The following is a 12,549-nucleotide window of genomic DNA, read 5'->3' on the forward strand; positions in this document are numbered from 1 at the left end:
ATCAGAAATAAAGCAAGAGTGCATTCTCAAGGGAGTATGTGTCACAAGGTGACGATCTTTAGGGGCGGAACCAAAATTCGGGAAGTTTGGTTCCGCCCGGAAGTGTTTCCGCCCGGACCGGAAAACAGAACACCGGAACTTCCGGTAGCGCCGTAAGAGGGAAAATCAGGGAATTCGATGCACCTGTGCCTAGTTAGGGACAGCGGTTGGTGATTGGAGGATACGCTGGACAAGGCAGTACTTAAGGCCAAGTTATTTCACAGTCTGAGAGCTCTTTTTGGTGGTGTGAAGCACTGTGTCGTGCCTGTCTTGGTGCGCTGCTGGTGGCTGTCTAACGCTCTCTCTCCCCCTCAGGCTGGAATTGTATGATTGTGAAGACATCGCGAACCTTAAAGGTTGAGAAGTGAACGGATTATACGGCGAATTGAGACGACGTGAAAAAGGGGATTGGAAGCGGCATTGATGTGAGTACTAAGAGCAAGCCGAAAGTGCCCTGTATATTGACCTGGCGTTGTGTAGATCTCCCCAGGAGGAGGGCGGCCCTACCCCTAATATAGCGTGGTGGGAGAGCCGAAGGAATACTTATTGAAGTAGTCACAACGACGACATCACTAGCTAGGCCGCATATTCCATCGCCAGATCCGAACCAAGCGAAGTGAAGGAAGACGGGTGTCCTTTTCGTACACTGAGTGTGGTGGGTGAGTCTTCGTGCTGTGAAAACCTATAATTTTGACGTGGTGCTGTATATTGCTGTGTATTGCTGTGTGTCCTGTCAGATAAACCCCCGCCTTCACGCGCTCCGTCGCGGGAGGACAAGGAGACTGCTGGTTCTAGCCTAGTTCAGTACAGTATATGTTGTGAGCGTGCTTCAGATCTCCGGAGATAGCACGGTACGCTTTGTTCAGCCCAGAGGTGGGAGCTATTCAAAGCAAACTAACTGTGCTTTGTGTCCAATCTGATACCTGTGGAGAGAAAAGGAGAGTGAGTAACACAAGGAGAAACCGAGGAAACCTGTACTTGCAGTACGCTGTGTCCAGCCCAGAGGTGAGAGCCATTCAAAGCAAAGTAACTGTGCTATTGTGCCCAAGTTGATACCTGTGGAGAGAAAAGGAGAGAGAGTGGGTAACACGAGGAGAGACCGAGGAAACCTGTACTTACGCCGCTGCCTGTGGAGAAAGAGAAAGCGAGTGAGCACCCAAGGAACGAACTGTGTGAACCAGTACTTACCGTGAGTTGTATTCAGCGAAGAGGAGGAAGAAGGAGGGTGCTACGGATACCTAAGACTCTGGCCGGGCCCCGAGTCCCACGCCCCGGATCCCCGTGGCCCCCTTGCTCCCTGACCTCTTCCCGGCCATAGCCCATCTGGAGGGCCGAGTCAGAGTTTAGTTTTAATTACCCTTTCCCTATTCCCCAAGCTATTTTTAAATATTTAAATAAAGATTGTTTTATCACTTGTTCTCGTGTTGTTTGGCCATTGGGTTGGCTTTGGGGACCTCCTCGAGGTGGAAGTTGAGAAGGGGTGTGGCTTAGTCAAAGCATAGCCGCCCCTGGGTGTGACATATGCATCCACTTGAATGAAGATCCACAGTATCTGGTGAAGGGAGTATTTGGTGAGTATAGAGTTCTCTTTCAATACAAACAGTTATCACAAGTAATAACACATTTGATCGTGCAAAAGATGTGACATGAACTGCGCATAAAATGGTTTGTTCAATTTAAAAGCAGAGACACTTTCTTATATACTTTATCTTTTGATATACTTTAATATTCAAAGAAAACTGCTAATGGGGAAAGGTTCAGTCAGTGTACTGTTTGAGTAAATTAATTACTCCGGGATATTGGTTTGTTTGAACTCAGAGGGAGTGTCAGCCACATTAAAAAAGTTAACAGCTGAAGTCATTTGCGGATTAATGCGTATTGGAGACGCAAACTTTTTAAAATGATTCAGTTCGATTTGTTGAACTGGTTCAAAAAGAATGATTGGTTCCCAAACCGGATATCATACACTGCAGTGAGCGCGCTCACAACAGACATGGAAGAGAAGACAATGGTGAATTAAGTCATAGTTTTTGCTATTTTTGGACCAAAATGTATTTTCGATGCTTCAAAATATTCTAACTGACCCTCTGATGTCACATGGACTACTTTGATTGTTTTTCTTACCTTTCTGGACATGGACAGTAGACCGTACACACAGCTTCAATGGAGGGACTGAGAGCTCTTGGACTAAATCTAAAATATCTTAAACCGTGTTCCAAAAATAAACGGGTTTGGAACAACATGAGGGTAAGTTATTAATGACATAATTTTTCAAATTGGGCGAACTAACCCTTTAATGTAAATTTTTTTAATGTTAAAATATTGAGTAAATTGTAAAGCCAAGATTCACTTTAAACCTTTGTACTCCACACTGCCACTGGTTTAGGTTTACGTGATATCATCCTGTTTGATAAGCAAAGTTCTTAATAGTCATGTCAATTCACCTTTCTTTATATAGCACTTTATACAATACAAATTGTCAAAGCAGCATAATTAAACAGGAAAATAACTTGTCGATAATGCAAGAGGACAATAACAAACAGTTTTTTTAAGCTAAAGTCAGTTCATTGATTATTCAGTGATGTCATCATCCAGTTCAGCTCTCTTCCAGTAGTGTCTGTGTAATCAGTAGTTAGTTTAGTTGGGGATGCTTGACTAACAACTAACTAACAAGCCAGAGGTGGCAGCAGCAAGGAACCAAAACTCAATTGGTAACAGAAATGAAAAAAAATAAAAAAACCTTTACTTTCATCTGGCCAGATGAAAACATCAGTTTAATTCCAGGATGCAGCAAAATCAGATTGTGCAGAGGACTTGTCTAGTTTCCATGGTCTTGTCCCGATGACTGACTAGTTTTTGTGGTCTTCAGAGGTGATCTGTCTCTGGGGCGCATCTAGTTGACATGATAATTTCCATAATTTTCTTCATAGACAGCAACACAACTAAGAAATTCACAGATCCAGAAACACAGCAAGGAAATTGGTAAAATATTAAATGTGACCTCAGTGTTTCAACTGTAATTTTGCAAAGCTACAAGAACACATCAAATAGACTATTATTGTTGCTATGTTTATGGGCCTGGGAACTTTTTAATTGTGTTGCTGTCTATGCAGGGTCAGAAAGCTCTTGGATTTCAATCAAAAATATCTTAATTTGTGTTCCCATGATGAATGAAGGTCTTATGGGTTTGGAATGATGTGAGGTGGAATAACTAATGACTGAATTTTCATTTTTGTGAGAACTATACCTTTAACATACAACGTAATTACATTCCATCTGTTGGAATAAAGTAATTTACTCTATGCAAGGCACTCGATTGGCATTGGATCCATGTATGTTGCTGTGAAAATAAAGTGACTAGTGATTTTATAAATGAAATTAAACATACACAAACCTGTATTTTGGCAAAGAATTGGACCAACTTGGTGGTGCCAAGGAGTGCGCTGTTCTTAAGAAAATGGAAAAAAGCTTGTGCTCAGTAACCCAACCGTTGTCAGAGAATGGGGGAAGGTTGTGCTATCAGCGGTTTTTTAAATTGTGCCCAGCTTCTTGTTAAAGATAAGTCATATTGATTTGAAATAAGTAGTATGTATAGCTCTTGAATCTGTCCGTACATGTACTTCATTCTCAAATATTTTGATTGAAATTGAGAATATGTGGATTTTAAAAATCTAATTTGATAATGTCATTCATTTCTTAACACAAACAGTATCTAAACTGTTAGAATTTCCACTGAGTGATCGTTAGAGATTTTAAGGTAGCATAGTTATATTATTGTAGCATTATTGTGATATTTACAAAGGTTCAGTATTATTTTCCTTTAGAGTGTAACACATTGGTCTCCCAAAGGTGTTGATATTGGTTGTGATCTGGTGACTGAAGGCCATAGCATTGTTTTCAAATGACTTCCATAGCACATATGTACAGCCACGAGCCAAGTGGTTCACTGAAAACAATTGGGTTGTTTCTCTTCAAAAATATCTATTTTCAATGTCACATTAAAGCATTTTATTACACTACTGTACAGTTATTTATTATTTAAATGATTTAGAACTATTTTATTGTGGTCCATAGTTCTAAAATAAGCTGAGTACTAGGGCTGTACAATTAACCGCAAGCGGTTATGAACGCAATATTTCGTAGCTTGTCAGCGAACTACAGCTCTGTGTATTAAGTGCGGCTCCATTTGAAAGCAGGTGGTGGACATTTACCGCTAATCACAGAACCGGCTTTACTGACGAGACACGCATGACAATCACATGCGATCAATCATGCAGCCCTACTGAGTACACATTTCTTAATGGCTGTATTGCAGTTTTCATAAAAAAGAAAAGAAAAATGCAGTATAAAAAATCCAAACTTGCTGATTTTACATGACCGACTGATCATTATAATGAGTCACATGCTGTATAGTAATGGCATAATGTAGGTAATGTAGCTTTGGCTACAGCCATGCTACTTGGACTAATATACTCTTTAAATCTTACTCATCCACAGGAGTTACATTACACTTTTAAGATGCTCCAAAAATGATTCTGGAACTGGACTCGTGTAAATTGTCTGCCAAAGCACAGGGACTGAAAACAAAACCGTTAGGTGTGCTGTATTTGAGGATCTCTTTGTAAACGCTGTGTTTTATTTTCTTGTAAGCTCATGTTATTGTTGTACTGCATTTTTGCATGGCGAGCAGAGGTGATTAAGTCTCTCAACCTCATTTAATTTGCTCACTCATTTAATCTCATGCTTAAAAAATTAAATAAAAACATAAAATGCTGTTATATTCTCTTGTATGCTCATGTTTTATTTGCATTGTCATTTTTGAACTTTGAAGAAGGCATGCAAGGTTAAATGTACTCACGTTTTCGATACAGATTTTTATAAAATTTATTGACTTTAACATTCACTTTTTCTTCACAATAGACTATGGGTATACATTAAAAAGGTTTTAATTTAATAGAACACAAGTATTTCACTTCTATTTGGAAGTAACTGTAGAGTCAAGTTAGATAAGTGTAATGCTTTAATTTTTTTTCTTGTAGGCAGGACAAAAATGTTTGTAGTTGACATTGCATTGTTAGATATGGTAGATATTATATATATAGTAGGTCTGACAAAATTCAGAGTAGTTAACCTGACAAAATCTTCTCTATTAGGCATGGCAAAACTTTATCTAGTAGTAATGACCAATTTTCTTTTTGTAATCTTGACTAAAAGAATTTAAGTTTATACAACAAGATTACAAAAAATTGTTTCAAATGTCATTAAATTTTGTGGAAAAGTTTAATCCAATTTTTCTTAAGTTTGTTCAACACTTTTTTTGAGTGTAGAATTATTATTATTTTTTTGTGATAAAATACAGTACAGCATGGTTCAGTTTAATTTCTCATATAAGATGGATCTAACTGAAGCTATGTGACAAACATGTATTAAATTCCTTTTTTATTGAAAAAATATTTTAGGAATTCTTAAAATGAATGAAAACTGATTTGAACTTAAAACATTTTTAAATACAGTACAGACCAAAAGGACACACCTTCTCATTCAAAGAGTTTTCTTTATTATCATAACTATGAAAATTGTAGATTTACAATGAAGGTATCAAAACTATGAATTAAGACATCTGGAATTATATACATAACAAAAAGTGTGAAGCAACTGAAAATATGTCATATTCTAGGTTCTTCAAAGTAGCCACCTTTTGCTCTGATTACTGCTTTGCACACTCTTGGCATTCTCTTGATGAGCTTCAAGAGGTAGTCACCTGAAATGGTCTTCCAACAGTCTTGAAGGAGTTCCCCGAGAGATGCTTAGCACTTGTTGGCCCTTTTGCCTTCTGTCTGCGGTCCAGCTCACCCCTAAACCATCTGGATTGGGTTCAGGTCCGGTGACTGTGGAGGCCAGGTCATCTGGCGCAGCACCCCATCACTCTCCTTCTTGCTCAAATAGCCCTTGATGCCTTCAGTGTGACTATAAAATTTTCATAGTCATGAAAATAAAGACAACTCTTTGAATGAGAAGGTGTGTCCAAACTTTTGTCTGTTCTTTATATATTTTCAAAGATCTTAAAGGGGGGGGGGTGAAATGCTATTTCATGCATACTGAGTTTTTTACACTGTTAAAAAGAGTTGGATTCCCATGCTAAACATGGACAAAGTTTCAAAAATTAAGTTGTATTTTTGAAGGAGTATTTTTGTTCCAAAAATACCTCTTCCGGTTTGTCACAAGTATCGGAAAGTTTTTTCCCGTATAGCAGAGCAGAGACATTCACTGATCAGAGGGAGAGCGTCGCGAAATGTCACAAAAGAAGTGTGTTTTTGGTTGCGAAAACAAGACAACCCTGCATTTCGAAGATGCTTGTTTTACAAACAAGGCTCAGTTTGACGCCGGATTTGCACATCGTTTATTTCTTAAGGATAATGCAGTCCCAACGAAAAAGGGTCACAATCGTGTGTTGGAACCGCAGGCGGTGAGTAAAACTGCTTCAAATATCTCTGTGTTGTTAACTTAGCTTTTGGTGCGTAAGCACATCAAGTAAACAACATGCGATGTTGTCATCAAACTGCACTTTGCACATGTACAGCTTACACACACCGCACGCGCGAGCGCAGGAGGATTAGAGCCTGTAGTCATTGAAGTGGTCCGCTTTGACTCGGATAACTCATTAAATCCATGAAATGAAAGAGAAATGGAGTTGGTGTCCCACACATTTAATAGCTGCTACACGGCATGGCGCTCTTCTCAAACATGAGAGATTAACTCTTTCTTGGCGTTACAAATTAATTAAAGACAAAAGTGGTTCTCTAGTAGTCCTTCTCTTAAAGACTGATCACTTATAACTGACTGATCACTTACATTTCAGCCTCTGGATCTGATTATGGATCATACATAAACGGCTGAATCTGACTGTTAGCCATGGTTTGTTTTGGATGATGTTTTTTCCCTCACGGTAATGTCACAGTTTCTAGCGCTCTCAACGCAAAAGCCTACTCACGCTCGTGATTCTTTAGCTCCGCCCACACGTCACGCCTCCAGCCGCTCGTGTTTTTCCGGGAACTATCTTTCTCTTATAAATATGATAAAAATAAAGACTTTTTGGAGTTATGAAGGATGCAGTACTACTCTATAGGTACTCAAGATTAACAGGATATTGATTGAAAACGAGCATTTCACTGTTTTAACACTTTTCAAAACTTTACCATGATGCTTTCAACAGCTATAGTACTTTTAATTAGGTATTAAATCTTGTATTTACATCATTTATTTGTTTAATAAGCTACTTGATGTTAGCAGAGATGTAAAAGCCATACACTATTAATGTGTTATAATATAAATATAAATAATAATATAATATAAATGTTGATGTGTTGAGATGATGTGTTTGTCAGGCATCATTTCTCCTGCAGTGAGTGAAGAGATTTCCACAAAGATCAGGAGAACTGATGTGAGAGACAAACAGGAGTTTCTCTTCAGACTGGAGCCGGAGCTGAAGGTGTTTGGGAGCATCAGGTCTGAGGACAGCAGTGCTGGAGTCCTGCAGAAGGACGGTCTGAACATCTGGAGCAGAAGCCTGACTCTCTCGTGATGAGAAGTGAGGAGAGATCATTGTTCAGAGCAGATCCATTCACTCTCTCCTCTGGATTCTCACTGATGTCTCACATCGAGACCAACAGCACATGAGAGACTCCAATCATTCTCCACACTGAGCTTTACTCTCTCTCATCTGACATCTGCTCTGCTTTCACCAACAACAGCAGAAAAGAGTGCATGTGTGCTTTTACACAGCTGTATCATGAAGCTCCTGTGAGGACGCTGAACATCTGCTGATGGAGCTGCTCTATTCTGAGAGGAACACAATCACTCAAATATGAGTTTGACTGTTTGACTCTTTATTCTCTGAAATGAGTCAGTTGTGTTGGACTGATGGAGAGATGAGGTTTGTTCACACTGAGACTCTCAGCAGTCATACTGACCTTCTGAATGATTGAATCAACTGTTGATCTGTGATGAGACTCAGTCAATGAACAAAAAGAATCGAGTCTGAGACTGTCGCTGCATTGTGGAGACCTTGCTATGTTTGAGCACGGTGGATCGCCGTGGGCTGACGGGAGAAGCAAGTCTCTTATGCTGACAAGTGTGAGATCTCAAGGTGAATTGCTGTTATGTTCATCTCTTAAGTATGAACCCCCCCCCATTAGTGGCCAGCAATCCCCTCGTATCTCAAAAACACACACACACACACACACAAACGCAAACGTTAGCAATCCCTGCTGTTTGGTATTTATATTATCCACGAATAATCAAGAGTTTACTAATGTCTCATGTGATCTAAACTCTATATTTAATGTTTTCTTTTGTCTCTTGCTACTTTCAACACATTGTATCTCGAGGGTCAGTGAAGCTGCTACCTTAGAGGCACCTTCCATTTTTCTCTCAAGTTTTATTTCCTTTCCATTGTTGGACTACAAAATTGGTGTAATTAATTTGTTTTGTTTCTTTTGTTTTTCAAATCTTTGAACTTTTGTGGATTGTTAAAATATGAATATAAACCAAATTACTAAGTTTTCTGTTTGAATCCATATTTCTCTGTGAAACTGAAGTTACATTTGAACTGGAAAGTTTTTCTGTATTTTCCTTCAATACAACTTTGAAACCTGAACTTATTTTGTGTGGACATTTTAATTCAAATTGATTTTGTAACCGAAGGTTTAAAGAGATATTTTGGCAAGATTGATTATATTTGATAAGACTGAGCTTGTCTGGCGCCCGAACTAACCCAATCAGATTATTAATTTGGTTAATCTTTTATTTATCTCCTTAATCTGATTCTTCTTAGCACTGCCACCGCTACAATTGTATAAGTAATGCAAAAACGTTAACATTTTGTTAATTGTACAGGGAGTGCAGAATTATTAGGCAAGTTGTATTTTTGAGGAATCATTTTATTATTGAACAACAACCATGTTCTCAATGATTCCAAAAACTCATTAATATCAAAGCTGAATATTTTTGGAAGTAGTTTTTAGTTTGTTTTTAGTTGTAGCTATTTTAGGAGGATATCTGTGTGTGCAGGTGACTATTACTGTGCATAATTATTAGGCAACTTAACAAAAAACAAATATATACCCATTTCAATTATTTATTTTCAGCAGTGAAACCAATATAACATCTCAACATTCACAAATATACATTTCTGACATTCAAAAACAAAACAAAAACAAATCAGTGACCAATATAGCCACCTTTCTTTGCAAGGACACTCAAAAGCCTGCCATCCATGGATTCTGTCAGTGTTTTGATCTGTTCACCATCAACATTGCGTGCAGCAGCAACCACAGCCTCCCAGACACTGTTCAGAGAGGTGTACTGTTTTCCCTCCTTGTAAATCTCACATTTCATGATGGACCACAGGTTCTCTATGGGGTTCAGATCAGGTGAACAAGGAGGCCAAGTCATTAGTTTTTCTTCTTTTAGACCCTTTCTTGCCAGCCACGCTGTGGAGTACTTGGACGCGTGTGATGGAGCATTGTCCTGCATGAAAATCATGTTTTTCTTGAAGGATGCAGACTTCTTCCTGTACCACAAACTGGCAGTAGGACTGGGAGTTGAGCTTGACTCCATCCTCAACCCGAAAAGGCCCCACAAGCTCATCTTTGATGATAGCAGCCCAAACCAGTACTCCACCTCCACCTTGCTGGTGTCTGAGTCGGACTGGAGCTCTCTGCCCTTTACCGATCCAGCCACGGGACCATCCATCTGGCCCATCAAGACTCACTCTCATTTCATCAGTCCATAAAACCTTAGAAAAATCAGTCTTGAGATATTTCTTTGCCCAGTCTTGACGTTTCAGCATGTGTGTCTTGTTCAGTGGTGGTCGTTTTTCAGCCTTTCTTACCTTGGCCATGTCTCTGAGTATTGCACACCTTGTGCTTTTGGGCACTCCAGTGATGTTGCAGCTCTGAAATATGGCAAAACTGGTGGCAAGTGGCATCTTGGCAGCTGTACGCTTGACTTTCCTCAGTTCACGGGCAGTTATTTTGCGCCTTGGTTTTTCCACACGCTTTTTGCGACCCTGTTGGCTATTTTGAATGAAACGCTTGATTGTTCGATGATCACGCTTCAGAAGCTTGGCAATTTTAAGAGTGCTGCATCCCTCTGCAAGATATCTCACTATTTTTGACTTTTCGGAGCCTGTCAAGTCCTTCTTTTGACCCATTTTTCCAAAGGAAAGGAAGTTGCCTAATAATTATGCACACCTGATATAGGGTGTTGATGTCATTAAACCACACCCCTTCTCATTACTGAGATGCACATCACCTAATATGCTTAATTGGTAGTAGGCTTTCGAGCCTATACAGCTTGGAGTAAGACAACATGCATAAAGAGGATGATGTGGTCAAAATACTAATTTGCCTAATAATTCTGCACACAGTGTATATTTCATTATTTTTATCTTAGTTTAGACATTTAAAGTTTTGTTAAATTTGCTACACCAATTTGTATGTAAAACATCCTCTCATCATCAGCTGCAGTGTCTCTCAGCTGTATCAGTGCAGTCACTGTGACTCTGACTGATGGAGGTTTTTGTACGACTCTTTATCACTGTGTGAACACCCAGCTACTACTGATAGAGTGTTCACTCTGACAGTAATAATCTCCTGTATCTTCAGTCTGGACTCCACTGATGGTCAGAGTGAAATCAGTGTCAGATCCACTGCCACTGAATCTAGAAGGAGTTCCAGTGTAACGGCTTGATATAAGATATATGAGGAGTTTAGGAGCTTCTCCAGGTTTCTGTAAGTACCAGGCTAACTCATTACCATTATACACTCTACTGCTGGTTTTACAGTTAATTCTGACGTTTTGTCCTTGAGCTGCTGTTATTACTGATGGACTCTGAGTTACAGTGTACTGTCCTCTACACTCTGAAAGAAAGAACAATGGAAATTAAGATAAAACAGAATATTATGCATTTTGACACTTTATATATTTAATGGTAATTATAAAAAATAAATTGTACTACACAAACCTTGAGCAAACAGTGTGAGAGTCCAGATGAGGATGATGATGTTGTTCATTGTTGTTGTTGTGTCTTGTGTGATGATGAAGATTGTGTTCTGTTCTGCTCTCAGTCATGAAGTGTTAAACTCACAGCTCTATAAACACTCTCAGAGCACTGAAGCATGTGCTGACCATGCAAAGAAGTGGGCAGGATTAAAATATTTACTGTACCTAAACTTTCAAGGGTTAGTTCACCCGAAAATGAAAATTGCATTGCTGTCTGTAGGGTCAGAGAACTCCCAAAATGCATCAAAAACATCTTAATTTGTGTCCTGAAGATGAACGGAGGTCTTACAGGTTTTGAATGACATGAGAACGAGTAATTAATGACATAAATGTATTTTGTTAGCTGAATTAACCCTTTAACAACTACATTACTAACCATTAATAAGCAGGGAACTAGAACGAGTTTTTTTCGGGGGCAAAAGTCCTAGTTAAAAGTTTGTTAACAGTGAGAACTGGACCTTAAAATAAATTATGTCATTATTTTAGTAACTGTTGTTGAATCCAGGGCCAGAGGTTTCAAATGTAAAGTGGATTCACAGTGATTGAGCTGCAGATGAAGAATAGAAACATTAAGAGAAACACAACGTCATCCATGATAAAAGAGGTCAAAGGTCATTAGGTCATTAAATATATACTGTATTTTTAAAAACAATTATTATCATTTTGAAGATGTTTTATTGAGTGTCATCAACAGCTGAAGTGTTTCTACTCTCAGTGTGTTGAAGTGTTTCTCTCTCTGCTGGAGTGTGTGTTCACTCGAGTGGAATAGAGGTTTTTGTACGAGTGTTTCATTAGATTGTATCACTGTGGTGGACTTTCGGTGGAGGAACTAAACTGGTGCTCGGTAAGTCCATCTTTTCGATTCTTCATTAAAAACTTGTAATTTAGATTGTAAAAAAAAAAAATTAAATAACAAAAATTAATATTTACAATAAATATTATTTATAAAAAAAAATATTGTTTCAATTGTTTATTGTGAAAGTGTAAACTACTCATCATTTATAGATCTTTCAAGATTAAATAATGCAGAAAGCATTATAAATGAAGTATTTGAACTGAGAGATAATAGTACAATGTTGATATTTCAATGATTTAGAAGTGATTAACAATAATAGTAACTAGTAATTTAACTAGTATTTATACTGAAAATGAATTTATTAATTCATTTATTTTTTATTACGTAGTTGCAATCAATTTATTTTAGCTACAATGAAAATCAAAATTTAAATGAAATTAAATAACTTTCAAGATTTTTATTTTAATGTAGCTAAAATATATTGTTTCCAAACACCTTAAAAATTTAGTATAATTTTATTCAGTGTATTAAACTTTTACAAAATATCTGTTTAATTATTTCATGATGCTATTTTTAAAGATAACTTACAAAATGTGTAAATCGTTAGCATATTACTTAATAATCATTTGTGAATGTATAGTCATGTTTGT

General features: G+C 38.0%; 2 gene segments (V, D, J or C); both read right to left on the reverse strand.

The window, feature by feature from the left end:
- Positions 1–12,549, reverse strand: part of LOC113066505 (immunoglobulin kappa variable 1-8-like) — a 128,663-nt gene that overhangs the window by 60,756 nt on the left and 55,358 nt on the right.
- LOC113067319 (Ig kappa chain V region 3368-like) lies at positions 10,410–11,132 on the reverse strand. The segment is given in 2 exon segments: positions 10,410–10,961; positions 11,066–11,132. Coding segments are annotated over 2 exon segments (375 nt in total).

Source organism: Carassius auratus, chromosome 50 (assembly GCF_003368295.1).
Source record: "Carassius auratus strain Wakin chromosome 50, ASM336829v1, whole genome shotgun sequence".
Lineage (NCBI taxonomy): Eukaryota > Metazoa > Chordata > Actinopteri > Cypriniformes > Cyprinidae > Carassius > Carassius auratus.